Source organism: Oncorhynchus mykiss, chromosome 1 (assembly GCF_013265735.2).
Source record: "Oncorhynchus mykiss isolate Arlee chromosome 1, USDA_OmykA_1.1, whole genome shotgun sequence".
Classification (NCBI taxonomy): domain Eukaryota; kingdom Metazoa; phylum Chordata; class Actinopteri; order Salmoniformes; family Salmonidae; genus Oncorhynchus; species Oncorhynchus mykiss.
This window is the reverse complement of record NC_048565.1, coordinates 92,604,365-92,631,785: the sequence shown is the minus strand read 5'-3', so window position 1 is coordinate 92,631,785 and position 27,421 is coordinate 92,604,365. Positions and strand designations below refer to the sequence as shown.

General features: G+C 42.9%; 1 protein-coding gene across 1 annotated transcript; it reads left to right on the top strand.

Annotated features, from left to right (window-relative positions):
• Positions 1-9,783: 9,783 nt before the first annotated feature.
• On the top strand, positions 9,784-14,730 carry LOC118966741 (vegetative cell wall protein gp1-like). The gene is made up of 2 exons (XM_036990094.1): positions 9,784-9,800; positions 13,293-14,730. Exons 1-2 carry the CDS (start codon positions 9,784-9,786, stop codon positions 14,728-14,730), a joined length of 1,455 nt encoding a protein of 484 aa, XP_036845989.1.
• Positions 14,731-27,421: the final 12,691 nt, after the last annotated feature.

Genomic DNA, 27,421 nt, shown 5'->3' with positions numbered 1-27,421 from the left:
TTTAAGGGAAAACCAGAGAGAAATCCAATCGAATGCAAAGCCAAACTGTTACAAGTCATTAGCTAGAAAATGGGTTGGTGGATATTACAGTACAAAAGAATAGCAAAAACAATCACACACAGTTTGCCTGGTGGAAAGTATGAAATAGTTGGTTTACTCATATTTAAAGTCTTTCTTCACATGGCAGCTAGCCAATGAGCAGAAGGGTTTTGAGATTACAAACAAGGAAATGTAATCATTATTGCTTCATCCAAATGACCAGAGTCCAAATGTATGTAATATTTTCTCAGACTACTCTCCCCACAGTGCTCTACTCTCCCCACAGTGCTCTACTCTTCCCACAGTGCTCTACTCTTCCCACAGTGCTCTACTCTCCCCACAGTGCTCTACTCTCCCCACAGCGCTCCACTCTCCCCACAGTGCTCTACTCTCCCCACAGTGCTCTACTCTTCCCACAGTGCTCTACTCTTCCCACAGTGCTCTACTCTCCCCACAGTGCTCCACTCTCCCCACAGTGCTCTACTCTTCCCACAGTGCTCTACTCTTCCCACAGTGCTCTACTCTTCCCACAGTGCTCTACTCTTCCCACAGTGCTCTACTCTCCCCACAGCGCTCCACTCTCCCCACAGCGCTCCACTCTCCCCACAGCGCTCCACTCTCCCCACAGCGCTCCACTCTCCCCACAGCGCTCCACTCTCCCCACAGCGCTCTACTAGGAGGCACATTCAAAGATGACCATAGTGAATACCACTATATGGCCAAGCTGAAAAGTCCAAGTTTGCGATATCGTAAAAATGTACGAACACAAAAATTCACTTTTTTTTGGTTTTAATTCACTTTTTTGGTTAGTGTTAGGCATACGGTTAGCAATGTGGGTTTAATATCCGAATACAAAGAAGATAAATTGTAGAACTAGATGGGGCTTCTGACTTTGCAACTTGTCCAGATAGTGCCAAGAGCATCCTTCAGAGTTCACAGTGGGAAGCTAGTCCACACATGGACACCGTGCGAGACCCCTGGATTGGTCCGCTATACTTTAGTCGTTTTATCTAACATCTGTTTGTTCCCGTTGCCTTGTCTACCAAGTTCCCCTGTACTTTATAACACCTTAAAGTGCCTTCAGAGTGGATTTACAGCACTTTGACTTTCTCCACGTTGTGTTGTGTCACAGTCTGAATTTAAAATGGATTACAATGAGTTGTTTTGCATCACTGGCCTGACACACAATATCCCATAATGTCAAAGTGGAATTATGTTTTTTTTATTTTTTTTTAAAAATGTTTACAAATTAATAGAAAGTGAAAAGCCGAAATGTCTTTAGTCAATAAGTACTCAACCGTTCGTTATGGCTTAAATAAGTTCAGGAGTGAAAATATGTTTAACAAGTCACATAATAAATTGCAAGGAGGAACTTGCCGTGGAGGAAGGAAAACCGCTCAGGGATTTCACCATGAGGCCAACGGTGACTTTAAAACAGTTACAGAGTTGAATGATTGGGAGAAAAACTCAGGATGGATCAGCAATGTTGTTCACTACCTTCCACTTGATTGAATCCAGAGTTTGTTGTGTTACAGTCTGAAATCAAAATAGATTACATAGATTTTTCTTCTCTCTCACCAATCTACACACAGTATACCTATATCTACACACTGTATACCCATATCTACACACAGTATACCTATATCTACACACAGTATACCTATATCTACACACAGTATACCTATATCTACACACAGTATACCTATATCTACACACAGTATACCCATATCTACACACAGTATACCTATATCTACACACAGTATACCTATATCTACACACAGTATACCTATATCTACACACAGTATACCTATATCTACACACAGTATACCTATATCTACACACAGTATACCCATATCTACACACAGTATACCTATATCTACACACAGTATACCCATATCTACACACAGTATACCTATATCTACACACAGTATACCTATATCTACACACAGTATACCTATATCTACACACAGTATACCTATATCTACACACAGTATACCCATATCTACACACAGTATACCTATATCTACACACAGTATACCTAAAGCTACACACAGTATACCTATATCTACACACAGTATACCTATATCTACACACAGTATACCTATATCTACACACAGTATACCTATATCTACACACAGTATACCCATATCTACACACAGTATACGTATATCTACACACAGTATACCCATATCTACACACAGTATACCCATATCTACACACAGTATACCCATATCTACACACTGTATACCCATATCCACACACAGTATACCCATATCCACACACAGTATACCCATATCTACACACAGTATACCTATATCTACACACAGTATACCCAATAATGCCAAAGTGAAAACGTGTTTTTAGAACTTTTTTGATAATTTATTGAAAGTGAAATACATAAATATCTAATTTACATAAGTATTCACACTACTGAGTCAATACATGTTAGAATCATATCTGGCAGCCATTACAGTTGTGAGTCTTTCTGGGTAAGTCTCTAAGAGCTTTGCACACCTGGATAGTGCATAATATTTGAACATTATTAATAAAACAAGTATTCAAGCTCTGTCAATTTGGTTGTTGATCATTTCTAGACAGCCATTTTAAAGTCTTGCCGTTGATTTTAAAGTCAATTTATGTCAAAACTGTAACTAAGCAACTCCAGTGTAGATTTGGCCTTTTGTTTTAGGTTATTACCCTAAAAAAAAACTCTCTAGTCGTTGCCAATGGCAAGCATACCCATAACATGATGCAGCCACCACCATCTTTGATAATATGAAGAGTGGTACTCGGTGATGTGTTGGATTTGCTCCAAACACTTCAGGACAAAAAATGTATTTCTTTGCCACATTTTTTGCATTTTTACTTTAGTGCCAAATTGCAAACTGGATTCAAGTTTTTTAATATTTTCATTTTGTACAGGCTTCCTTCTTTAAATTCAGTCATTTAGGTTTGTATCGTGGAGTAACTGCAGTGCCTTCAGAAAGTATACAACAAAATCCTAGAGGAAGACCTGGATCAGTCTGTTTTCCAACAGACACGGGGAGATTGAATTCACCTTTCAGCAAGACAATAAACCTAAAACTCAAGGCCAAAAATAAGGCACTGGATTTGCCGTGAATCTAACATGCATTGACTCGGTGGGTTGAATACCTACTGTATCTAATCAAGATAAATTGGGGTTTTATTTTGGACATTTGTTTTTCACATCTGTTAGACTTTTTCTTCCACTTTGACATTAAATAGTATTTTGTGTAGATTGTTGGCGGGAGTCAATTAAATCCATTTGAAACCATTCCCAATTTGTAATAAAATATGGACCAGGTCAAGGAACGTGACTACTTCCTGAAGGCAACGTAACAGTGAAAAAAGTGAACGCTGCTTTTGTTTTGGATCCTGTGTTTTTCTTCAATTGGACAATCATAATAAAACATGTTGGTAAAGATTCATATTTTAATGGAATAATTTGTGTGACTACATCAAGTATGATATGTGTTTAATATACTCCCTGAAGATGGTTTGGCTGTCTGGTGACTCTGTGTCCTAAATTGCATCCTATTCCCTAGGTAGTGCACTAGTGGTGCCCAGAGGCTCTGGTCAAAAGTAGTGCCCTACATAGGGGATAGAGTGCCATAGGGCTCTGGTCTAAAGTAGTGCACTACATAGAGAATAGTGTGCCATAGAGCTCTGGTCTAAAGTAGTGCCCTACATAGGGGAGAGAGTGCCATAGGGCTCTGGTCTAAAGTAGTGCACTACATAGAGAATAGTGTGCCATAGAGCTCTGGTCTAAAGTAGTGCCCTACATAGGGGATAGGGTGCCATAGATCTCTGGTCTAAAGTAGTGCACTACATAGAGAATAGTGTGCCATAGAGCTCTGGTCTAAAGTAGTGCCCTACATAGGGGATAGAGTGCCATAGGGCTCTGTTCAAAAGTAGTGCCCTACGTAGGGGAATAGGGTGCCATAGGGCTCTGGTCTAAAGTAGTGCCCTACATAGGGGATAGGGTGCCATAGATCTCTGGTCTAAAGTAGTGCACTACATAGAGAATAGTGTGCCATAGAGCTCTGGTCTAAAGTAGTGCCCTACATAGGGGATAGAGTGCCATAGGGCTCTGTTCAAAAGTAGTGCCCTACGTAGGGGAATAGGGTGCCATAGGGCTCTGGTCTAAAGTAGTGCCCTACATAGGGGAATAGGGTGTCATTTCAGATGTGGCCACAGACTGGATGGAAGGTTGCTTCATATCGGTGATGTAAACACATTATTCTTTCTCTTTCGGGTTGATCAGTATTATATACAGTCATTATTGTATGAAACTCCGTTCCATCTCATATTGCTCAAATGAACCGCAAACCTGGTTTTAACAAAAAACAGATAATGCATTACTCACAGCACCACGCCTCTCTCTCCTATTTGACCTAGATAGTTTGTGTGTATGCATTGATATGTAGGCTACGTGTGCCTTTTTAAAAATGTCTGTAGTTCTGTCCTTGAGCTGTTCTTGTCTATTGATATTCTCTATTATGTCATGTGTTGTGTTCTGTGTTCTGTGTTCTGTGTTCTGTGTGGAGCCCAGGAAGAGTAGCTGCTGCTTTTGCAACAGCTAACGGGGATCCTAATAAAATACCCCCCAAAAAATACAAAAAAAATTACACTTTTTATTTTTATTTATTTCACCTTTATTTAACCAGGTAGGCTAGTTGAGAACACCTGTATTTAACCAGGTAGGCTAGTTGAGAACACCTTTATTTAACCAGGTAGGCTAGTTGAGAACACCTTTATTTAACCAGGTAGGCTAGTTGAGAACACCTTTATTTAACCAGGTAGGCTAGTTGAGAACACCTTTATTTAACCAAGTAGGCTAGTTGAGAACAAGTTCTCATTTACAATTGCGACCTGGCCAAGATAAAGCAAAGCAGTTCGACACACAACGACACAGAGTTACACATGGAGTAAAACAAACATACAGTCAATAATACAGTAGAAACAAGTCTATATACGATGTGAGCAAATGAGGTGAGATAAGGGAGGTAAAGGCAAAAACAGGCCATGGTGGCAAAGTAAATACAATATAGCAAGTAAAACACTGGAATGGTAGATTTGCAGTGGAAGAATGTGCAAAGTAGAAATATAAATAATGGGGTGCAACGGAGCAAAATAAATAACAATAAATACAGTAGGGAAAGAGGTAGCTGTTTGGGCTAAATTATAGGTGGGCTATGACACGCTCCTCCCTTAGTCAGTACAGCCCCCTGCTAAAACAAGTGGTTATGTAGAACCTTCTAGAGGGCCACACACGAACCCCGTCATTCAACCCTTCAGATTATATTTCTCCCAGCGGTCTAATCTCATATTTAGATACAGTAAAGAATGGTCAACATTTATTTCCATGTACAGTATGTCTCTGTTGAGTCAACAACTCAACCTCAGAGTAATGCATGTCAGAGGGCCATCAGACGACACATATTATAACAGCTCAGCCTTGTACCATGTAGATTAACACTGTTCAGCCATGTACCACGTAGATTAATACCACTCAGCCTTGTACCATGTAGATTAGTACTGTTCAGCCATGTACCATGTAGATTGATACCACTCAGCCCTGTACCATGTAGATTAGTACCACTCAGTCATGTACCATGTAGATTAATACTGCTCAGTCATGTACCATGTAGATTAGTACCACTCAGTCATGTACCATGTAGATTAGTACTGGGCAGCCATGTACCATGTAGATTAGTAACACGCAGTCATGTACCATGTAGACTAGCACAGCTCAGCCTTGTACCATGTAGATTAGTACCACTCAGCCATGTACCATGTATATTTGTACTGCTCAGCCATGTGCCATGCAGATTAATACCACTCAGCCATGTACCATGTATATTAATACCACCCAGCCATGTACCATGTAGATTAATACCACTCAGCCATGTACCATGTAGATTAGTACTGCTCAGTCATGTACCATGCATATTAATACCACTCAGCCATGTACCATGTAAATTAATACCACTCAGCCATGTACCATGTCGACTCATACCACTCAGCCATGTACCATGTATATTTGTACTGCTCAGCCACGTACCATGTTGATTAATACTGTGTAACCATGTACCATGTAGATTAATACCGCTCAACCATGTACCATGTAGATTAACACCACTCAGCTATATACCATGTAGATTAGTACCACTCAGCCATGTACCATGTATAGTCATACCACTCAGCCATGTACCATGTAGATTCATACCACTCAGCCATGTACCATGTATATTTGTACTGCTCAGCCATGTACCATGTTGATTGATACTGTGGAACCATGTACCATGTAGATTAATACCACGCAACCATGTACCATGTAGATTAACACCACTCAGCCATATACCATGTAGATTAGTACTGTTTAACCATGTACCATGTAGATTAGTACTGTTTAACCATGTACCATGTAGATTAGTACCACTCAGCCATGTACCATGTAGATTAGTGCCACTCAGTCCACACTTGAGTTAACTCGGCTGAAGAGAGAGATGAACGAGTGGTTAACCATATAGCTCGACATATAGAAATACATATCTTTTTTTTCAGACTTCCTCAGTTTATGTGCAGTGTTTTGTGGGTTAAAACAACACTTCACATATTTCTCCCCCCCTCTCCCTAAAAAAAACCTCCCTCCTTTTGTCCCCCCCCCCCCCCCCCCACCCCCCTTCTAGGGTTATTCAGACAATGCTGCAGCCCTCCTGAAATTTACATTACACCTTCCATTCTCCTTCCATTCTCCTTCCATTCTCCTTCCATTCTCCTTCCATACAACCTTCCATTTTCCTTCCATTCTCCTTCCATTCTCCTTCCATTCAGTGTTTAATTCACTGATTTCACATTCTAATCACTTTCCCCTTTGTACAGCTCTTTTTGAAGGAGCTTCGTTAATCTGTGTTGAATGACAATGACATACATCTTTAATGAGGTTGCTGTCACAATGTATTTCAGTTAGAGAGCTGCAGAACTGAATGACAGCCAGCCCTATCAATACATATAACATGGACTGTATTCATTGTTTTATGGAACAAGAATGGAGGGCGGCTCAGTTATTTATTCTCTCTCTCTCTCTCTCTCTGCCGTTTTTTTTTTTTTTCAAACGGTTTTGGATTTATGTCATGCTCAATAGACACCGTATTTCCTCAAACTTGAAGACCTGAGTATAAACACGATTTACATGTCATTAAGAAGTAAATTAGGAAAATGAGCATAATCTCCATATTCAAGCAGTAGCCTCTGATAAAGTGCTGTGGGAGAACAGCAGGTGGGGGGGGGGGGGGGGCTATATGTCATCCAGCTGACCTATGAACTCCACATCCCAACTTTTATTCACTGTGGGTTTTGACTATGGTGTTGGTGTTTCAACACCTGGAGTCCGCCTCCACCCTGATAATTTACAGACACCTGTATCAGAGAGGAGAGAGGAGGAAGGAAGGAAGGAAGGATCGAAGGAAGGAAGGAAGGAAGGAAGGAAGGAAGGAAGGAAGGAAGGAAGAAAGGAAGGAAGGAAGGAAGGAAGGAAGGAAGGAAGGAAGGAAGGAAGGAAGGAAGGAAGGAAGGAAGGAAGGAAGGAAGGAAGGAAATAAATGTAGTAACAGTTACGGAAAAACAAATGATCGAACATCTCCCGTAATGGTCCTCCTCCTGTTATAACATTAAAATATTAAGATTAATTCCTTCAAAGCTTGCAAAGAAAATTAAAAAGACAATTAAGGATGCTATTTCAAATTCTAAAAAAAATGACTGCTGTGATTTTAAGTTTTGGTGCCAAATCCCAGCAGAGATAATTTGCTGTACGTTTAAGTCCAGTGAGATCTCTGGCTGTCTGTGTTAAAGAGGCAATCCGCAGTAGCTACTTCCATTTTCTGACATGTAAATTATTATCATACACCCATTGATTCTTGAAGAATATAACTTAGCAAATGTCTCATGAGTTTAGTTCAACTGTCGTACCGCGTCAAAACCCCAAAATATAAGCTTGTTTTTACTCCAGTGTTTTTTAAACAAAGTAAACAAAAAACAAACAGCCTGAAACCATGGTTACAACTATACCTTTAATATTATGGATGGTTCTGTCATCCATAGCATTGTCTACGAATTACTTTTCTCCAGTTCCATCCCTCAGCTTTTACAGAAACAGTGGTGGGGGGGGGGGATGGGCTTTTGTTATTGTTTTAAATTGCGGATTGCCCTTTTAAATAAGGAAGTTACGCTTGGTATGAGACATGTTTTTGCAGTAGCTTTAGCGATTATAGGAAATTATATGCAAAGCCGGAGTTCTGATCCGAAGTTAATTTATAATTGTGTAGAACTTATTAATTAGCAACGTTGTTGTTAGAGAAGCATGCAGTACAAAGGGATTGAGTTCCTGCCCGACAACATGGGAATGAAACAGGGCAGCTCTTCTACAGGCCCTTATCCCCCCCCCTCTCCTTTTCTTCCATTTGACTATTCACTATGAACCCCTCAGGAAGAACACATGACTTACCAGAGTCCAGGCTATGTGAGTTATCAGAGACCAGGCTAGGTGACTTATCAGAGTCCAGGTGGGGTGAGTTATCAGAGTCCAGGCTAGGTGACTTTTCAGAGACCAGGCTAGGTGACTTACCAGAGTCCAGGCTATGTGAGTTATCAGAGACCAGGCTAGGTGACTTACCAGAGACCAGGCTAGGTGACTTATCAGAGTCCAGGCAAGGTGACTTACCAGAGACCAGGCTATGTGAGTTATCAGAGACCAGGCTATGTGAGTTATCAGAGACCAGGCTAGGTGACTTACCAGAGTCCAGGCTATGTGACTTACCAGAGTCCAGGCTATGTGAGTTATCAGAGACAAGGCTAGGTGACTTATCAGAGTCCAGGCTAGGTGACTTACCAGAGTCCAGGCTATGTGAGTTATCAGAGACCAGGCTAGGTGACTTACCAGAGACCAGGCTAGGTGACTTATCAGAGTCCAGGCAAGGTGACTTACCAGAGACCAGGCTATGTGAGTTATCAGAGACCAGGCTATGTGAGTTATCAGAGACCAGGCTAGGTGACTTACCAGAGTCCAGGCTATGTGAGTTATCAGAGTCCAGGCTATGTGACTTACCAGAGTCCAGGCTATGTGAGTTATCAGAGACCAGGCTAGGTGACTTATCAGAGTCCAGGCAGGGTGACTTATCAGAGTCCAGGCTATGTGAGTTATCAGAGTCCATGCGGGTGACTTATCAGAGTCCAGGCCATGTGAGTTATCAGAGTCCATGCGGGTGACTTATCAGAGTCCAGGCCATGTGAGTTATCAGAGTCCATGCGGGTGACTTATCAGAGTCCAGGCCATGTGAGTTATCAGAGTCCATGCGGGTGACTTATCAGAGTCCATGCTGGGTGACTTAACATACTCCAGGCTGGGAGACATAACATACTCCAGGCTGGGTGACTTATCATACTCCAGGCTGGGTGATTTAACATACTCCAGGCTGGGTGGCTTAACATACTCCAGGCTTGGTGACTTAACATACTCCAGGCTGGGTGGCTTAACATACTCCAGGCTGGGTGACTTATCATACTCCAGGCTGGGTGACATAACATACTCCAGGCTGGGTGACTTATCATACTCCAGGCTGGGTGACTTATCATACTCCAGGCTGGGTGGCTTAACATACTCCAGGCTGGGTGACTTAACATACTCCAGGCTGGGCGATTTAATGCAGGGATGTTATTTGGCACATGAATCTGCTGCCCTGGTATGCGTGCATTTATAAAATGTTGTGTTTACCAGTAGTGTTTACCCAGTAATGTCTTACCAATAGTCCAGTAGTGTTTACCAGTAGTGTTTACCAGTAGTGTTTACCGGTAGTGCTTACCAGTAGTGTTTACCCAGTAGTATTTTACCAGTAGTGTTTACCAGTAGTGTTTACCAGTAGTGTTTACCAGTAGTGTTTACCCAGTAGTATTTTACCAGTAGTGTTTACCAGTAGTGTTTTCCCAGTAGTGTTTACCAGTAGTGTTTACCAGTAGTGTTTACCCAGTAGTGTTTACCAGTAGTGTTTACCAGTAGTGTTTACCAGCAGTGTTTACCAGTAGTGTTTACCCAGTAGTGTTTAACCAGTAGTGTTTTACCAGTAGTGTTTACCAGTAGTGTTTACCCAGTAGTGTTTACCCAGTAGTGTTTACCAGTAGTGTTTACCAGTAGTGTTTACCAGTAGTGTTTTACCAGTAGTGTTTACCAGTAGTGTTTACCCAGTAGTGTTTACCCAGTAGTGTTTACCAGTAGTGTTTAACCAGTAGTGTTTTACCAGTAGTGTTTACCAGTAGTGTTTACCAGTAGTGTTTACCCAGTAGTGTTTACCAGTAGTGTTTACCCAGTAGTGTTTACCAGTAGTGTTTAACCAGTAGTGTTTTACCAGTAGTGTTTACTAGTAGTGTTTACCCAGTAGTGTTTACCAGTAGTGTTTACCAGTTGTGTTTACCAGTAGTGTTTACCAGTAGTGTTTACCAGTAGTGTTTACCAGTAGTGTTTACCAGTAGTGTTTACCAGTTGTGTTTACCAGTAGTGTTTACCAGTTGTGTTTACCAGTAGTGTTTACCAGTAGTGTTTACCAGTAGTGTTTACCAGTAGTGTTTACCAGTTGTGTTTACCAGTAGTGTTTACCCAGTAGTGTTTACCAGTAGTGTTTACCAGTAGTGTTTACCAGTAGTGTTTACCCAGTAGTGTTTACCCAGTAGTGTTTACCCAGTAGTGTTTACCAGTAGTGTTTACCCAGTAGTGTTTACCAGTAGTGTTTTACCAGTATCATCTCACCATGTTATCTTGTTTTTGGACAGTTTAAAACTCCTGCAGGTAATCAAACGTTTGCCAAATAGCGACGTTATTAATTTAGTCCTCTCCTCGCTATGTGTTATAACACGGATCAGGGGTTTATACCCACCGACACACCCAGCAGGCTGCTCCTCTCATGGACAATGCCCGGGGACATAGATGTGACATCACACCTGTGCTCATGGAAATACAGCATGAACTGTACACCGAGTGGACAAAACATTAGGAACGCCTGCTCTTTCCTTAACAGAGACTGACCAGGTGAAAGCTGTGATCCGTTATTGATGTCACTTGCTAAATCCACTTCACTCAGTGTTGATGAAGGGGAGGGGACAGGTTAGAGGATGATTTTAAAGCCTTGAGACAATTGAGACATGGATTGTGTAGGTGTGCCTTTCAAAAGTTGAATGGGCAAGACAAAATATTTAAGTGCCTATGAACTGGGTATGGTAGTAGGTAGGGAGTAGGGAGGCGCACCGGTTTGAATAAAGAACTGCAACGCTGCTGGGTTTTTCACGATCACAGTTGTGCGTGTGTGTCAAGAATGGTCAACAACCCAAAGGACAACGAGCCAACTTGACACAACTGTGGGAAGCATTGGAGTAAACATGGGCCTACATTCCTGTGGAACGCTTTTGACACCTTGTAAAGTCAATGCCAACGAACTGAGAGGGGGAGGGGGGGTGGGTTCAGTATTAGAAAGGTGTTTTTAATGTTTTGTACACTTAGTGTAAATTCTGAGAGAACTCTAATTGCCAGATTTCCTTTATCTGCGACAGATTGAATTTGGGCCTGAGAATTCATTGTCAAGTATATATTTTATAAATGTACAGTACCTGTCAAAAGGTTGGACACACCTATTCATTCAAGGGTTTTTCTTTATTTTTACTATTTTCTACATTGTGGAATAATAGTGAAGACATCAAAACTATGAAATAACACATATGGAATCACGTAGTAACCAAAAAAGTGTAAATCAAATCAAAATATATTTTACATTTTAGATTTTTCAAAGTAGCCACCCTTTGCCTTGATGACAGTTTTGCACTCTCTTGGCATTCTCTCAAACATCTTCATGAGGTAGTCAACTGGAATGCATTTCAATTAACAGGTAGGTGTGCCTTGTTAAAAGTTAATTTGTGGAATTTCTTTCCTTCTTAATGCATTAGAGCCAATCAGTTGTGTTGTTACAAGGTAGGGGTAGTGTACAGAACATAACCATATTTGTTTAATTACCAAATCCATATTAGAGCAAGAACAGCAAAAATAAGCAAAGAGAAACGACAGTCCATCATTATTTTAAGACAAGAAGGTCATTCAATGTGGAAAATGTCAAGATCTTTGAACGTTTCTTCAAGTGCAGTTGCAAAAACCATCAAGCGCTGTGTTGAAACTGGCTCTAATGAGGACGGCCACAGGAAAGGAAGACCCAGAGTTACCTCTGCTGCAGAGGACAACTTCATTAGAGTTACCAGCCTCAGAAATTGCAGCCCAAATCAATTCTTCACAAGGTTCAAGTAACAGACACATCTCAACAACTGTTCAGAGGAGACTGCGTGAATCAGCGCTTCATGGTCAAATTGCTGCAAAGAACCACTACTACTTGCTTGGGCTAAGAAACACGAGCAATGGATTTTAGACCAGTGGAAATCTGTCCTTTGATCTAATGAGTCCAAATTAGAGATTTTTTATTCCAACCGCCCTGTCTTTGTGAGACGCAGAGTAGGTGAATGGATTATCTCTGCATGTGTGGTTCCCACCGTGAAGCATGGAGGAAGAGGTGTTATGATTTGGGGGTGCTTTGCTGGTGACACTGTCTGTGATTTATTTAGAATTCAAGGCACACTTAACCAGCATGGCTTCCACAGCATTCTGCAGCAATACACCATCCCCGCTAGTTTGAGCTTAGTGGGACTATCATTTGTTTTTCAACAGTACAGTGACCCAACAAACCTCCAGGCTTTGTAAGGGATACTGTATTTCAAAAAGAAGGAGAGTGATGGAGTGCTGCATCAGATGACCTGGCCTCTACAAGCCCCCGACCTCAACCTAATTAAGATGGTTTGTGATGAGTTAGACCACAGAGTGAAGGAAAAGCAGCCAACAAGTGCTCAGCATATGTGGGAACAATTTAAAGACTGTTGGAAAAGCATTCCAGGTGAAGCTAGTTAAGAGAATGCCAAGAGTGTGCAAAGCTGTCATCAGGGCAAAGGTTGGCTACTTGAAGAATCTCAAATATAAAATATATTTGATTTGTTTAACACTTTTTTGGTTACTACATGGTTCCATATGTGTTATTTCATGTTTTTGATGTCTTCACTATTATTCTACAATGTAGAAAACAGTCAAAATAAAGAAAAACCCTGGAATGTCCTTCTAGTCCACTATGTCCTCATAGTCCACCTTGTCCTCCTAGTCCACCCTGTCCTCCTAGTCCACCATGTCCTCCTAGTCCACCCTGTCCTCCTAGTCCACCCTGTCCTCCTAGTCCACCATGTCCTCCTAGTCCACCATGTCCTCCTAGTCCACCCTGTCCTCCTAGTCCACCATGTCCTCCTAGTCCACCTTGTCCTCCTAGTCCACCATGTCCTCCTAGTCCACCTTGTCCTCCTAGTCCACCATGTCCTCCTACTCCACCTTGTCCTCCTAGTCCACCATGTCCTCCTAGTCCACCTTGTCCTCCTAGTCCACCTTGTCCTCCTAGTCCACCACCATGTCCTCCTAGTCCACCATGTTCTCCTAGTCCACCATGTCCTCCTAGTCCACCATGTCCTCCTAGTCTACCACCATGTTCTCCTAGTCCACCATGTTCTCCTAGTCCACTATGTCCTCCTAGTCCACCATGTCCTCCTAGTCCACCACCGTGTCCTCCTAGTCCACCACCTTGTCCTCCCAGTCCACCATGTCCACCTTGTCCACCTAGTCCACCATGTCCTCCTAGTCCACCATGTCCTCCTAGTCCACCATGTCCTACTAGTCCACCATGTCCACCACCATGTCCTCCTAGTCCACCATGTCCTCCTGATCCACCATGTCCTCCTAGTCCACCATGTCCTCCTAGTCCACCTTGTCCTCCTAGTCCACCATGTCCTCCTAGTCCACCTTGTCCTCCTAGTCCACCATGTCCTCCTAGTCCACACTGTCCTCCTAGTCCACCATGTCCTCCTAGTCCACCATGTCCTCCTAGTCCACCTTGTCCTCCTAGTCCACCATGTCCTCCTAGTCCACCATGTCCTCCTAGTCCACCATGTCCTCCTAGTCCACCCTGTCCTCCTAGTCCACCCTGTCCTCGTAGTCCACCATGTCCTCCTAGTCCACCCTGTCCTCCTAGTCCACCCTGTCCTCCTAGTCCACCCTGTCCTCCTAGTCCACCCTGTCCTCCTAGTCCACCCTGTCCTCCTAGTCCACCATGTCCTCCTAGTCCACCATGTCCTCCTAGTCCACCCTGTCCACCACCATGTCCTCCTAGTCCACCATGTCCACCACCATGTCCTCCTAGTCCACCATGTCCTCCTGATCCACCATGTCCTCCTAGTCCACCACCATGTCCTCCTAGTCCACCCTGTCCTCCTAGTCCACCATGTCCTCCTAGTCCACCCTGTCCTCCTAGTCCACCATGTCCTCCTAGTCCACCCTGTCCTCCTAGTCCACCATGTCCTCCTAGTCCACCCTGTCCTCCTATTTCACCATGTCCTCCTAGTCCACCATGTCCTCCTAGTCCACCATGTCCTCCTAGTCCACCTTGTCCTCCTAGACCACCCTGTCCTCCTAGTCCACCATGTCCTCCTAGTCCACCCTGTCCTCCTAGTCCACCCTGTCCTCCTAGTCCACCATGTACACACAGAAGCGGATAGAATCATGGTTTCTAGATAACTACAGTTCTATAATACTGTATGTGCACCACACACCCTTGCCACTGCCAAACTACGTTAGAGGCTTCATTTAAACCCTCCAGAAATAACATATTGGGCCTAATTTCCATCACAGGCTCGGTGCCAAACTAATTAGTTTGTTGTGGAATGGGCAGTTTGCTCGCAGTATGCCGACAGCACAACTCATAAATAAGAGTCGTCCTGATCCCCCACATCGTGAGGAGCAGATTGGACACACAAGCGTAGTTAGTGTCACTCAAAGTTACTTTGAACATGTGTTGTGCCGCAGAAACATAATCATTTCAAGGCTGAAAGAGGCAATTATGGTTAAAAGGGACACATCCATGTATCGGTATGTTGCTTACCAGAGACACCTGGACCAGAGCAGCCTTATCCTCCACTTATCATTGGTGATGACAGCTAAACTACTTGCTCTGAGAAAGACAGCTGAAACCACTTCCTCTGAGAAAGACAGCTGAACCACTTCCTCTGAGAAAGACAGCTGAAACCACTTCCTCTGAGAAAGACAGCTGAACCACTTGCTCTGAGAAAGACAGCTGAACCACTTGCTCTGAGAAAGACAGCTGAAACCACTTCCTCTGAGAAAGACAGCTGAAACCACTTCCTCTGAGAAAGACAGCTGAAACCACTTGGTCTGAGAAAGACAGCTGAAACCACTTGGTCTGAGAAAGACAGCTGAAACCACTTCCCCTGAGAAAGACAGCTGAAACCACTTCCCCTGAGAAAGACAGCTGAAACCACTTCCTCCACCTCCTCTGAGAAAGACAGCTGAAACCACTTGGTCTGAGAAAGACAGCTGAAACCACTTCCTCTGAGAAAGACCGCTGAAACCACTTCCTCCACCTCCTCTGAGAAAGACAGCTGAAACCACTTCCCCTGAGAAAGACCGCTGAAACCACTTCCTCCACCTCCTCTGAGAAAGACATCTGAAACCACTTCCTCTGAGAAAGACAGCTAAGGGACATTGCTTCTTCTTCTTCTGTGTAGATAATATGTTGAGTCAGGTCCATCCCGTGAAGTGCTGGGTTTCCGTGGTATAGATCTACAGGAGCCATTCAGCATCAATGTAAAACAGTGACGGTCACTGCCGTTTTAAGACGAGGGAGGACGACTTATTTCTCATGAGCGCGGCCTTATTTCTATTACAGCATATCAGATGACTGTCACCCATCATAGGGCGGCAGGGTAGCCTAGTGGTTAGAGCGTTGGACTAGTTGCAAGTTCGAACCCCCGAGCTGACAAGGTTTCTGCCCCTGAACAGGCAGTTAATCCACTGTTCCTAGACCGTCACTGAAAATAAGAGCTTGTTCTTAACTGACTTGCCTAGTTAAATAACGGTAAAAAATACATTTTCAATTGATCCAGTTCATAGTAACATCAATAGGTTTAGGCTACTACATGATACTCTTAATACCCACCATGAGATTGCTACAACGTAGCCTATGACTGTAGGTGTTCAAGTTGAGAGACAAATTCCAGGTTGAGAGGCAGTGACATTCTTTCTTGCACCTAGCTGATCTAGGGTGTAATCATTAGTCCAACTGTTACAAACAAAGAGTTTCTATTGAATATATTCAGGTATATTTATAACCGTTTTGTTCCGTTTGCTTCCATTTAAGACAATTTTTTCTACAGAATCGGCGGAATGAATACACCCCTGATCACACGTAAATATCAGTTCACTTTCATAGCAGCCACGTTGTATTCCTTCTGGCCTCTATGCGCTCTCCTCCTCTCATCTCTTCCCTTTGCTTGTGGACTTCAAAGCACAACACATCAGCTGTATGTGACCAGGCGAAAAACACCTTTCCAAGCCAAACCGCTACACACAGCCTACACAGTAATGTCACGGTCGACATAGCAAATAGCTAGGTAACATAGCATCCCTCTGTAATAGCCAGCTAGCTAACATAGCATCCCTCTTTAATAGCCAGCTAGCTAACATAGCATCCCTCTGTCGTAGCCAGCTAGCTAACATAGCATCCCTCTGTCATAGCCAGCTAGCTAACATAGCATCCCTCTGTAATAGCCAGCTAGCTAACATAGCATCCCTCTGTCATAGCCAGCTAGCTAACATAGCATCCCTCTGTAATAGCCAGCTAGCTAACATAGCATCCCTCTGTCATAGCCAGCTAGCTAACATAGCATCCCTCTGTTATAGCCAGCTAGCTAACATAGCATCCCTCTGTAATAGCCAGCTAGCTAACATAGCATCCCTCTGTCATAGCCAGCTAGCTAACATAGCATCCCTCTGTTATAGCCAGCTAGCTAACATAGCATCCCTCTGTTATAGCCAGCTAGCTAACATAGCATGGGCCAAAATACCAGCAACAGTGTATGAAAACCTTACTTACAGAAAATGTTTGACCTCTGTCATTGCCAACAAAGGGTATATAACAAAGTATTGAGATAAACTTTTGTTATTGACCAAATACTTATTTTCCACCATAGTTTGCAAATAAATTAATAAAAAATCCTTCAATGTGATTTTCTGGATTTTTTTCCCCTCATTTTGTCTGTCATAGTTGAAGTGTACCTATGATGACAATTACAGGCCTCTCTCATCTTTTTAAGTGGGAGAACTTGCACAATTGGTGGGGGGGAGGGGGGTACGGTCACGTTCTGACCATAGTTCTGTTATTTTATTATTTGTTTTAGTATGGTCAGGGCGTGAGTTGGGGTGGGCAGTCTATGTTTGTTTTTCTATGTTGGTTTTTGTGTTCGGCCTAGTATGGTTCTCAATCAGAGGCAGGTGTCGTTAGTTGTCTCTGAATGAGAATCACAATTAGGTAGCCTGGGTTTCACTGTTGGTTTATGGGTGTTTGTTTCCGTGTGAGTGTTTGGGCCACACGGTACTGTTTTTGTAAATTAACATCATCGTTTATTGTTTTAATTCAGTGTTCAGTGCTTTCTTTAATTAAAATCATCATTAACACAGAGAGAGAGAGAGAGAGAGAGAGAGAGAGAGAGAGAGAGAGAGAGAGAGAGAGAGAGAGAGAGAGAGAGAGAGAGAGAGAGGGAGAGAGAGAGAGAGAGAGAGAGAGAGAGAGAGAGAGAGAGAGAGAGGGAGAGAGAGAGAGAGAGAGAGAGGGAGAGAGAGAGAGAGAGAGAGAGAGAGAGAGGGAGAGAGAGAGAGAGGGAGAGAGAGAGAGAGAGAGAGAGAGAGAGAGAGAGAGAGAGAGAGAGAGAGAGAGAGAGAGAGAGAGAGAGAGAGAGAGAGAGAGGGAGAGAGAGAGAGAGAGAGAGAGAGAGAGAGAGAGAGAGAGAGAGAGAGAGAGAGAGAGAGAGAGAGAGAGAGAGAGAGAGAGGGAGAGAGAGAGAGAGAGAGAGAGAGGGAGAGAGAGAGAGAGAGAGAGAGAGAGAGAGAGAGAGAGAGAGAGAGAGAGAGAGAGGGAGAGGGATAGAGAGAGAGAGAGAGAGAGAGAGAATCAGAGAGAGAGAGAGACCAGTGAAGAACAAACACCATTGTAAATACAACCCATATTTATGCTTATTTATTTTATCTTGTGTCCTTTAACCATTTGTACATTGTTAAAACACTGTATATATATATAATATGACATTTGTAATGTCTTTACTGTTTTGAAACCTCTGTATGTGTAATGTTTACTGTTAATTTCTGTTGTTTTTCACTTTATATGTTCACTTTGTATGTTGTCTACCTCACTTGCTTTGGCAATGTTAACACATTTTTCCCGTGCCAATAAAGCCCTTGAATTGAATTGAGAGAGAGAGGTTGAGAGAGAGAGAGAGAGAGAACACGTTCTGTTTAAAGATTGTTCCTGTTGTGCTTCAAGAGGTGATAAATGCAGTCTACAAACGACATAAAGCCTATTCATCATTAAATAATATGACGTGTTAGGAATCTAATTCCATTCCATCTGTCTCCCGTCGTCGGAGTGCTATAGTAAAGGATGTAATTTATGACACACTCAGACAATATCAGATGCTCTTTACACATTCTGCCAAGTGAAGCTCGTTAACATCAGGTGTTTGGGGGCTGGGATAAAGGTACGCTGTGTTGTTTAGATGGAATAAAAATCGAATATGTTATTATAAGCGTTATTATATGCACAGGGTGCAGCATATCTTCTAATAAAAGGGGACAAGGTGAGATAGAACGATACCAGGAAGTAATTAAGTGAGAATCTGCATCCCAAATGGCATTCTATTCCCTCTGTAGTGCACTACTTTTGACCAGGTCCCCTAGAGAATATATTTTTTAAATGTTTTATTTCACCTTTATTTAAATAACTAGCCAAGTCAGTTATGAACAAATTCATATTTACAATGACAGCCTACGCTGGCCAAACCGGAAGACCCTGGGCCATTGGGACTCCCAATCACGGCCTGGTTGTGATACAGCCTGGATTCGAACCAGGGTGTCTGTAATGACACCTCTCAGGACTAAGATGTAGTGCCATATACCACTGTGATAGAGACTGGATTCGAACAAGGGTGTGTCTGTCGTGACAACTCTCAGCACTAAGATGCAGTGCCATATACCACTGAGATGCAGTGCCATATACCACTGAGATGCAGTGCCATATACCACTGAGATGCAGTGCCATATACCACTGAGATGCATTGCCTTAGACCACTGAGATAAAGTGCCATATACCACTGAGATGCAGTGCCATAGACCACTGAGACGCAGTGCCATAGACCACTGAGATGCAGTGCCATAGACCACTGAGATGCAGTGCCATAGACCACTGAGATGCAGTGCCATATACCACTGAGATGCAGTGCCTTAGACCACTGAGATGCAGTGCCATAGACCACTGAGATGCAGTGCCATAGACCACTGAGATGCAGTGCCTTAGACCACTGAGATGCAGTGCCATAGACCACTGAGATGCAGTTCCATAGACCACTGAGATGAGGTGCCATAGACCACTAAGATGAGGTGCCATAGACCACTGAGATGCAGTGCCATAGACCACTGAGATGCGGTTCCATAGACCACTGAGATGAGGTGTCATAGACCACTAAGATGAGGTGAGCCACTGAGATACAGCCTGGAATGGAATCAGGGTGTCTGTCGTGACGCCTCTCAGCACTGAGATGCAATTCCTTAGATCGCTGCGCCGCTCGGGAGTCAGTAGGGCTCTAGTCAAAAGTAGTGTACTATATATGGAATAGGGTGCCATTTGGAACACAAGCTAATGATCGTCACATTCTACTTCCAAATAAACAATGACAGAACACTTCATTGCAATAAATGTGTTCTAAACTTTCAACAGAACACATTTTAGATGTAGGGTTTAACACCTCTAGGAAGCTAAATGCTGTCTGAGGTGGTTGTTCTTTGAAAATAAGCAAAAGTCAGTTAATCTTTCTTTGGTTGGTACGCTAGCACTGTCAGCCCCAAGAGAATCCACATATTACAAGGATGATTCATCCATGCTGCGATAGCAGCAAGACATTGTCTGACATGAGATGTTGTCTCATTATCAGCTTCATACACAGTATGGATGCTGCCATCTGGATACGTGAACGGTGAAGTTAAGAGTGCAAACTCACTTATTTAAACAACAACAGAGAAACTAAACTAACAAGAAGCTGCTACTTTTGCACGATGGGGCACAGAATCAGAACAATCCCAGACGGGTGTAAACTCACTTATTTAAACAACAACAGAGAAACTAAACTAACAAGGAGCGGCTACTTCTGCACAATGGGGCACAGAATCAGAACAATTGCAAACTAATTATTCAGACTCCTCCTACTATTTTTCCCACATTATTGTTAAATTACAGCCTTATTCTAATATTGATGAACTAAACATTTTTCCCTCTGCAATTTCCACACAATTCCAAATCATGACAAAGGGAAAACAGGTTTTAAGACTTTGTTTTGTTCATGTACTGTATACATATACATTTTTTTAAATAACTTATTTACATAAGTATTCAGACCCTTCGCTATGAGACTCGAAACTGAGCTCAGGTGCATCCTGTTTCCATTGATTATACTTGAGATGTTTCTACAAGTTGATTGGGGAAGGGTACCAAAACATTTCTGCAGCATTCAAGGTCCCCAAGAACACAGTGGCCCCAACCTAAAGATTCTCAGACCATGAGAAACAAGATTATCCGGTCTGATGACACCAAGCTTGAACTCTTTACTCTGAATGCCAAGCGGCACGTCTAGAGGAAACCTGGCACCATCCCTACGAGCACGGTGGTGGCAGCATCATGCTGTGCGGATGTTTTTCAGCAGCAGGGACTGGGAGACTAGTCAGAATCTAGATGAAAGATGAACGGAGAGATCCTTGATGAAAACCTGCTCAAGAGCACTCACGACCTCAGACTGTGGCGAAGGTTCATCTTCCAACAGTACAACAACCCTAAGCACACAGCCAAGACAACGCAGGAGTGGCTTCGGGACAAGTCTCTGAATGTCTTTGAGTGGCCCAGCCAGAGCCCAGACTTGAACCTGATTGAAAAATGTATTTATTTTTGCTTTATTTAACTAGGCAAGTCAGTTAAGAACAAATTCTTATTTACAATGACGGCCTACTGGGGAACGGTGGGTTAACTGCCTTGTTCACGGGCAGAATGACAGATTTTTACCTTGTCAACTCGGGGATTCGATCCAGCAACCTTTCAGTTACTGGCCCAATGCTCTAACCACCAGGATAACTGCCGCCCCCAAAATCTCTGGAGAGACCTGAAAATAGCTGTGCAGCAACACTCCCTATCCAACCTGACAGAGACGAGAGGATCTGCAGAGAAGAATGGGAGAAGCTCCCCAAATACAGGTGTGCCAAGCTTGTAACATCATACCCAAGAAGACTCGAGGCTGTAATCGTTGCCAAAGGTACTTCAACAAAGTACTGAGTAAAGGGTCTGAATACTTATGTAAATGTGATATTTAAGTTTTTTTTTTAAATATGTAAGACATTTGCTACAATTAAAAAAAAAAAACTGTTTTTACTTTGTCATTATGGGGTATTGTGATGTCATTATGGGGTATTGTGATATCATTATGGGGTATTGTGATGTCATTATGGGGTAGTGTGATGTCATTCTGGGGTATTGTGTTGTCATTCTGGGGTATTGTGTTGTCATTCTGGGGTATTGTGATGTCATTCTGGGGTATTGTGTGTAGATTGATCAGGGGAAGAAGGCAATTGAATCAATATTAGAATAAGGCTGTAACGTAGCAACATGTTGAAAAAGGTCAAGGGGTCTGAACACTCGATCTTGACCGATACTAGTAACAATGTGCCACAACTACGAACTATGGAAAACCATCCTGAAAATGAACTTTCTCCAAGTGTGAACTTTTGAAATGCATAAAGGTCACAATAGAAATCCATTTTAACTAGGTGCTGTAACGCGTCTAAGAGAGTAAAACATAATGAGGGGAATAAATGGGCATTGGAAGGCTTTCTGATTTACGCTGGTATTTTACACATTCTGAGGGTATTAAGAGTGCCCTAAAAAGAACATTACCAAGCCACATAAAAAGGCAAGGATTAAAGTAGGTAGGCCTTAATGTGGCAGAGTATAAAGAATCACGAGACGAGATAAATTGTCCCAGAAATGATACTGTTTAACTTAGTCTTCCTGGTGGGTCTTCCTGGGTGGGAGGGAGGATACATTTTTTTTTCAGGATGGGGTCCGTTTTTGTAACTCATTAAAAAGCTAAGTTGCCAACAGGCAAGACTCGTAAAATATGAAAAGAAATTAGTGGGTCGTAATTTGACAGAAGAAGAAAGGTAACAATAATGATGTGAAATAAACTGACACTGACAATCTGTCTGTCCTGTCCTGTCTGTCTGTCTGTCTGTCTGTCTGTCTGTCTGTCTGTCTGTCTGTCTGTCTGTCTGTCTGTCTGCTGGAGCCAAATGTCATTCATATTTTATCCACAGAGCAGCACCACTAATTGGCTCTATAGCTTCCATTTCCTGAATTACATTTCCAGAATCCATCCCTCCATCCCTGTTCTCACTCACCTTTTAAAGCTAAATCATTTGAGTTCAAAAGAGAGCGCTAGTGACAGGGAATGAGAGAGGCGAGGCAGAGTGAATGAGAAAGAGAGAGGGAGGGAGAAAAAAAAAAGAAAACGTTCTTCTCGGGTCCTCTTTTTAATGAGATAAAAAATTCCCACTTCTCCCCATTTCCCTGCTATAATTGCTGATTATGTTGTTATACACCATACCAGGAGCTCTCCTCTCCTCCAGCCTCTCCTCCCCATCAGCCAGATTCAGCATGGCATCTACAGGGCTTCAAAGGGCCCAGGCTGGAGAGGTGGGCAGGCTCGTTTGGAGCGTCTCTCCTTCAGGCCGCAGTAACGCAGCAAGGTAAACACGGCATGGTTACTCCTAATTACCCCTCTGGACTCGGCCAGGGCAGCTCTGTTTCAGCTGACCCCTGTGATAATAAAGCTTAAGGGCATATCGTATTTCTTTTGACAGTTTAATTAGGAATTCAGCTGTAGGGGCACGAAGCAAGTTACCCGTGTGCCATGAAATATTTAAAAAGAATGACATCCAAAAAGAATCCTAATGAAAACGGTCTTCCTCCGTCCTGAACTGCTACGGTACGGGACAGACAAGGGGATATCAGGTCAATGATTCTAATCAATAACCTCTTGATCTCCTACATGTTAATACACTGCTGCCTGCTGTTATCTAAGCTCCAGAAGAAGAAGACGGGGGGACGGGACGGGGGGGTTGAATAGTGGAGGCAACACCTGTTTTTTTTCTTTGTGACTTGCGGTAACTCTGCGTGGTTCTAAATCAATAGTTTGTTTAGTATTCTGAAAATGGCTGAAATATTAAGTTGCTTGACCCTGCTGTAGGTCGTGTCACTGTTTGTTACATACAATATGTTTTGTGGACTTCACCGGGCGGATGTTGCTCTCCAGAGTGTGCAACGCTGTCATCAAAGCACATTTGAAGAATCTCAAATATCAAAATATATATATTTTTTTGTTACCCCTTTTTCTCCCCAATTGGTAGTTACAGTCTTGTCCCATCGCTGCAACTCCCGTACGGACTCGGGAGAGGCGAAGGTCGAGAGCCGTGCGTCCTCCCGAAACACAACCCAACCAAGCCGCACTGCTTCTTGACACAATGCCCACTTAACCCGAAAGCCAGCCGCACCAATGTGTCAGAGGAAACATCGTACACCTGGTGACCGTGTCAGCGTGCACTGCGCCCGGCCCGCCACAGGAATCGCTTGTGCACGATGGGACAAGGACATCCCTGCCAGCCAAACCCTCCCCTAACCCGGACGACGCTTGGCCAATTGTGTGCCGCCCCACAGCCGGCTGCGACAGAGCCTGGACTCGAACCCAGAATCTCTAGTGGCACAGCTATGCAGTGCCTTAGACCACTGGGCAACTCGGGAGACCCCTTGTAAAATATATTTTGATTTGTTTAACACTTTTTTGGTTACTACATGATTCCATATGTGTTATTTCATAGTTTTGATGTCTTCAATATCATTCTACAATGTAGAAAATAGTAAAAATAAAGAAAAACCCTTGAATGAGCTCGTGATCTAAAACTTTTGGCCATTAGTGTAGGCTGTAGGAATGCTATGGTGTAAATGCAGACTGCTGTAGAATGATATAGGCTGCAGGAATGCTATGGTATAAATGCATAATGCTGTAGAATGATATAGGCTGCAGGAATGCTATAGTGTAAATACATAATGCTCTAGACAGAATAAGAGACACAAGACAAAGGTTGTGTCCCGAATGACACCCTAGTCCCGATGTAGTGCACTATTAAGGGCGTAAGGCAAGGGGAAACATGCTGGGATATGTGATATCTTCTCTTTAGAGACAGTGAATCAGGTTCTGGTGTTTCAGCGCACAGCCACTTCCTGTTATTGGAACTGATGAATAGCCACTAGGCAATATAAAGGGAGGAAGTCTGACTAGCTATTAATGATAACGCTTAGCTCATGTTGTTGGCCCTGGCTCTCCTGAAGTCTGACTAGCTATTAATGATTACCTTTAGCTCATGTTGTTGGCCCTGGCTCTCCTGAAGTCTGACTAGCTATTAATGATAACCATTAGCTCATGTTGTTGGCCATGGTTCTCATGATGCCTGACTAGCTATTAATGATTACCCTTAGCTCATGTTGTTGGCCCTGGTTCTCCTGAAGTCTGACGAGCTATTAATGATTACCCTTAGCTCATGTTGTTGGCCCTGGTTCTCCTGAAGTCTGACGAGCTATTAATGATTACCCTTAGCTCATGTTGTTGGCCCTGGTTCTCCTGAAGTCTGACGAGCTATTAATGATTACCCTTAGCTCATGTTGTTGGCCCTGGTTCTCCTGAAGTCTGACTAGCTATTAATGATTACCCTTAGCTCATGTTGTTGGCCCTGGTTCTCCTGAAGTCTGACAAGCTATTAATGATTACCCTTAGCTCATGTTGTTGGCCCTGGTTCTCCTGAAGTCTGACTAGCTCATCAGGAAATGGCTGACTTTTCGGATACATGTTTTCTTCAGGAGGTGGGAGTCAGTCTTCATTGAAAGAATAATAACCAGATAGGCAGATGCTAACATATGAATTGTGCTAAGCCATAAGGTCATGTTATAATGATGTGGTGATTTTGCATTGTATAATAGACAGCAAATAGTAGGTCCTTCAAGTCACATCTTTCAAAGGACATCCTGTAGGTTTTAATTCATGGCCGGAGTGTATTCCTAAAAATTACGAATTAAAAATTATAATATAAAGTTGAGTAAATTATGGTCATTTTTTTCTCAAATAAATGAATAGTCACTCAAAAGCACAAACAATTGAGTTTAAAGATCTGGGGTTAATATGATACCACTTCTCCAACCAGGGATGCCATGTGTAAGAGACAAGGCCTGGGGCTAATATGGTACCACTTCTCCAACCAGGGATGCCATGTCTTTAAGAGACAAGTCCTGGGGTTAATACGGTACCACTTCTCCAACCAGGGATTCCATGTGTTTAGGGACAAGGTCTGGGTTGGGGTTAATATGGTACCACTTCTCCAACCAGGGATTCCATGTGTTTAGGGACAAGGTCTGGGTTGGGGTTAATATGGTACCACTTCTCCAACCAGGGATGCCATGTGTTTAGGGACAAGGCCTGGGCTGGGGTTAATAAGGTACCACTTCTCCAACCAGGGATGCCATGTGTTTAGGGACAAGGTCTGGGTTGGGGTTATTATGATATCACTTCTCCAACCAGGGATGCCATGTGTTTAAGAGACAAGGCCTGGGGCTAATATGATACCACTTCTTCAACCAGGGATGCCATGTGTTTAAGAGACAAGGCCTGGTGTTAATATGATACCACTTCTCCAACAAGGGATGCCATGTGTTTAAGAGACAAGTCCTGGGCTGGGGTTAATATGGTACCACTTCTCCAACCAGGGATGCCATGTGTTTAAGAGACAAGGCCTGGTGTTAATATGATACCACTTCTCCAACCAGGGATGCCATGTCTTTAAGAGACAAGGTCCGGGCTGGTGTTAATATTATACCACTTTTCCAACCAGGGATGCCATGTGAATTCTCCTAGTCATGGTTAACATGAAAACAAATGATTGTGGTTTGCTATATAACAGTCTGACAAGGAGTGAGGTCTTGCAGCTGCAAGTAGAAAACCACACTGGGTTGGAAGATGTTCTTGGCCGACTGTACAGTGAGGAATGTGGCTTCACTCCAACTACTGGCAGGCTGTGCTGGGGGAAGCCTGGGTAAATCTGGAAGCAATTACCAAGCTCTTGATGCAAGTAAATTCCCATATTACCTTGGCGGACATCTGAAAAAGACATTTTGCAGGAGAGATATTTGGTGAGGTTTAGTTTCTGGAGCTTAGCAACATAAATGTGTTGTCAGTGAACTATTAAAAACAGTGGACTTACTGTATGTTGGCAAGAGGTACTGTGTGGATGAATGGATCTGATTACTAGGAAGTCCATGAAATAATAACCTAAATGGGTGCAGTACTGCAGAATCTCTGATACGTCCCCTGACTACACTGACATGGGCGTGTGTTCTAAATGTCACCATATTCCCTATATAGTGCACTACAGTACAGTGCGCGCAGACACACAGACAAAGATCCTCCCCACACACACACACACACACACACACACACACACACACACACACACTCCTGCTTTTTAGCAGAACACTATAAAATAAGTCATTTTAAATAGGAATTTGATCTTAATTGACTCGCCTGGATAAATAAGGATAGTACAATTTCTTTGCAATTTTCACCTAAAATTACAAGTCTAACTGCTTGTAACTCAGGACCTGAAGCATGGATATGCATATTCTTGATAAAATTTGAAAGGAAACACTTTGAAGTTTGTGGAAACCTGAAAGTAATGTAGGAGAATGTAACACATTAGATCTGGTAAAATATAATACCTACATTCGTTTTTTTTAAAGCATCTTTGAAATGCAGGAGAAAGGCCACAATGTATTATTGCAGTTTAGGCGCAATTTAGATTGTAGCCACTAGATGGCAGCAGTGTATGTGCAAAGTTTTAGACTGATCCAATAAACCATTGCATTACTGTTCAACATATTGTAAGTCTGCCCAAATGTGCTTAATTGATTTATTGATACATTTTCAAATACATAACTGTGCACTCCCCTCAAACAATAGCATGGTATTCTTTCACAGTAACAGC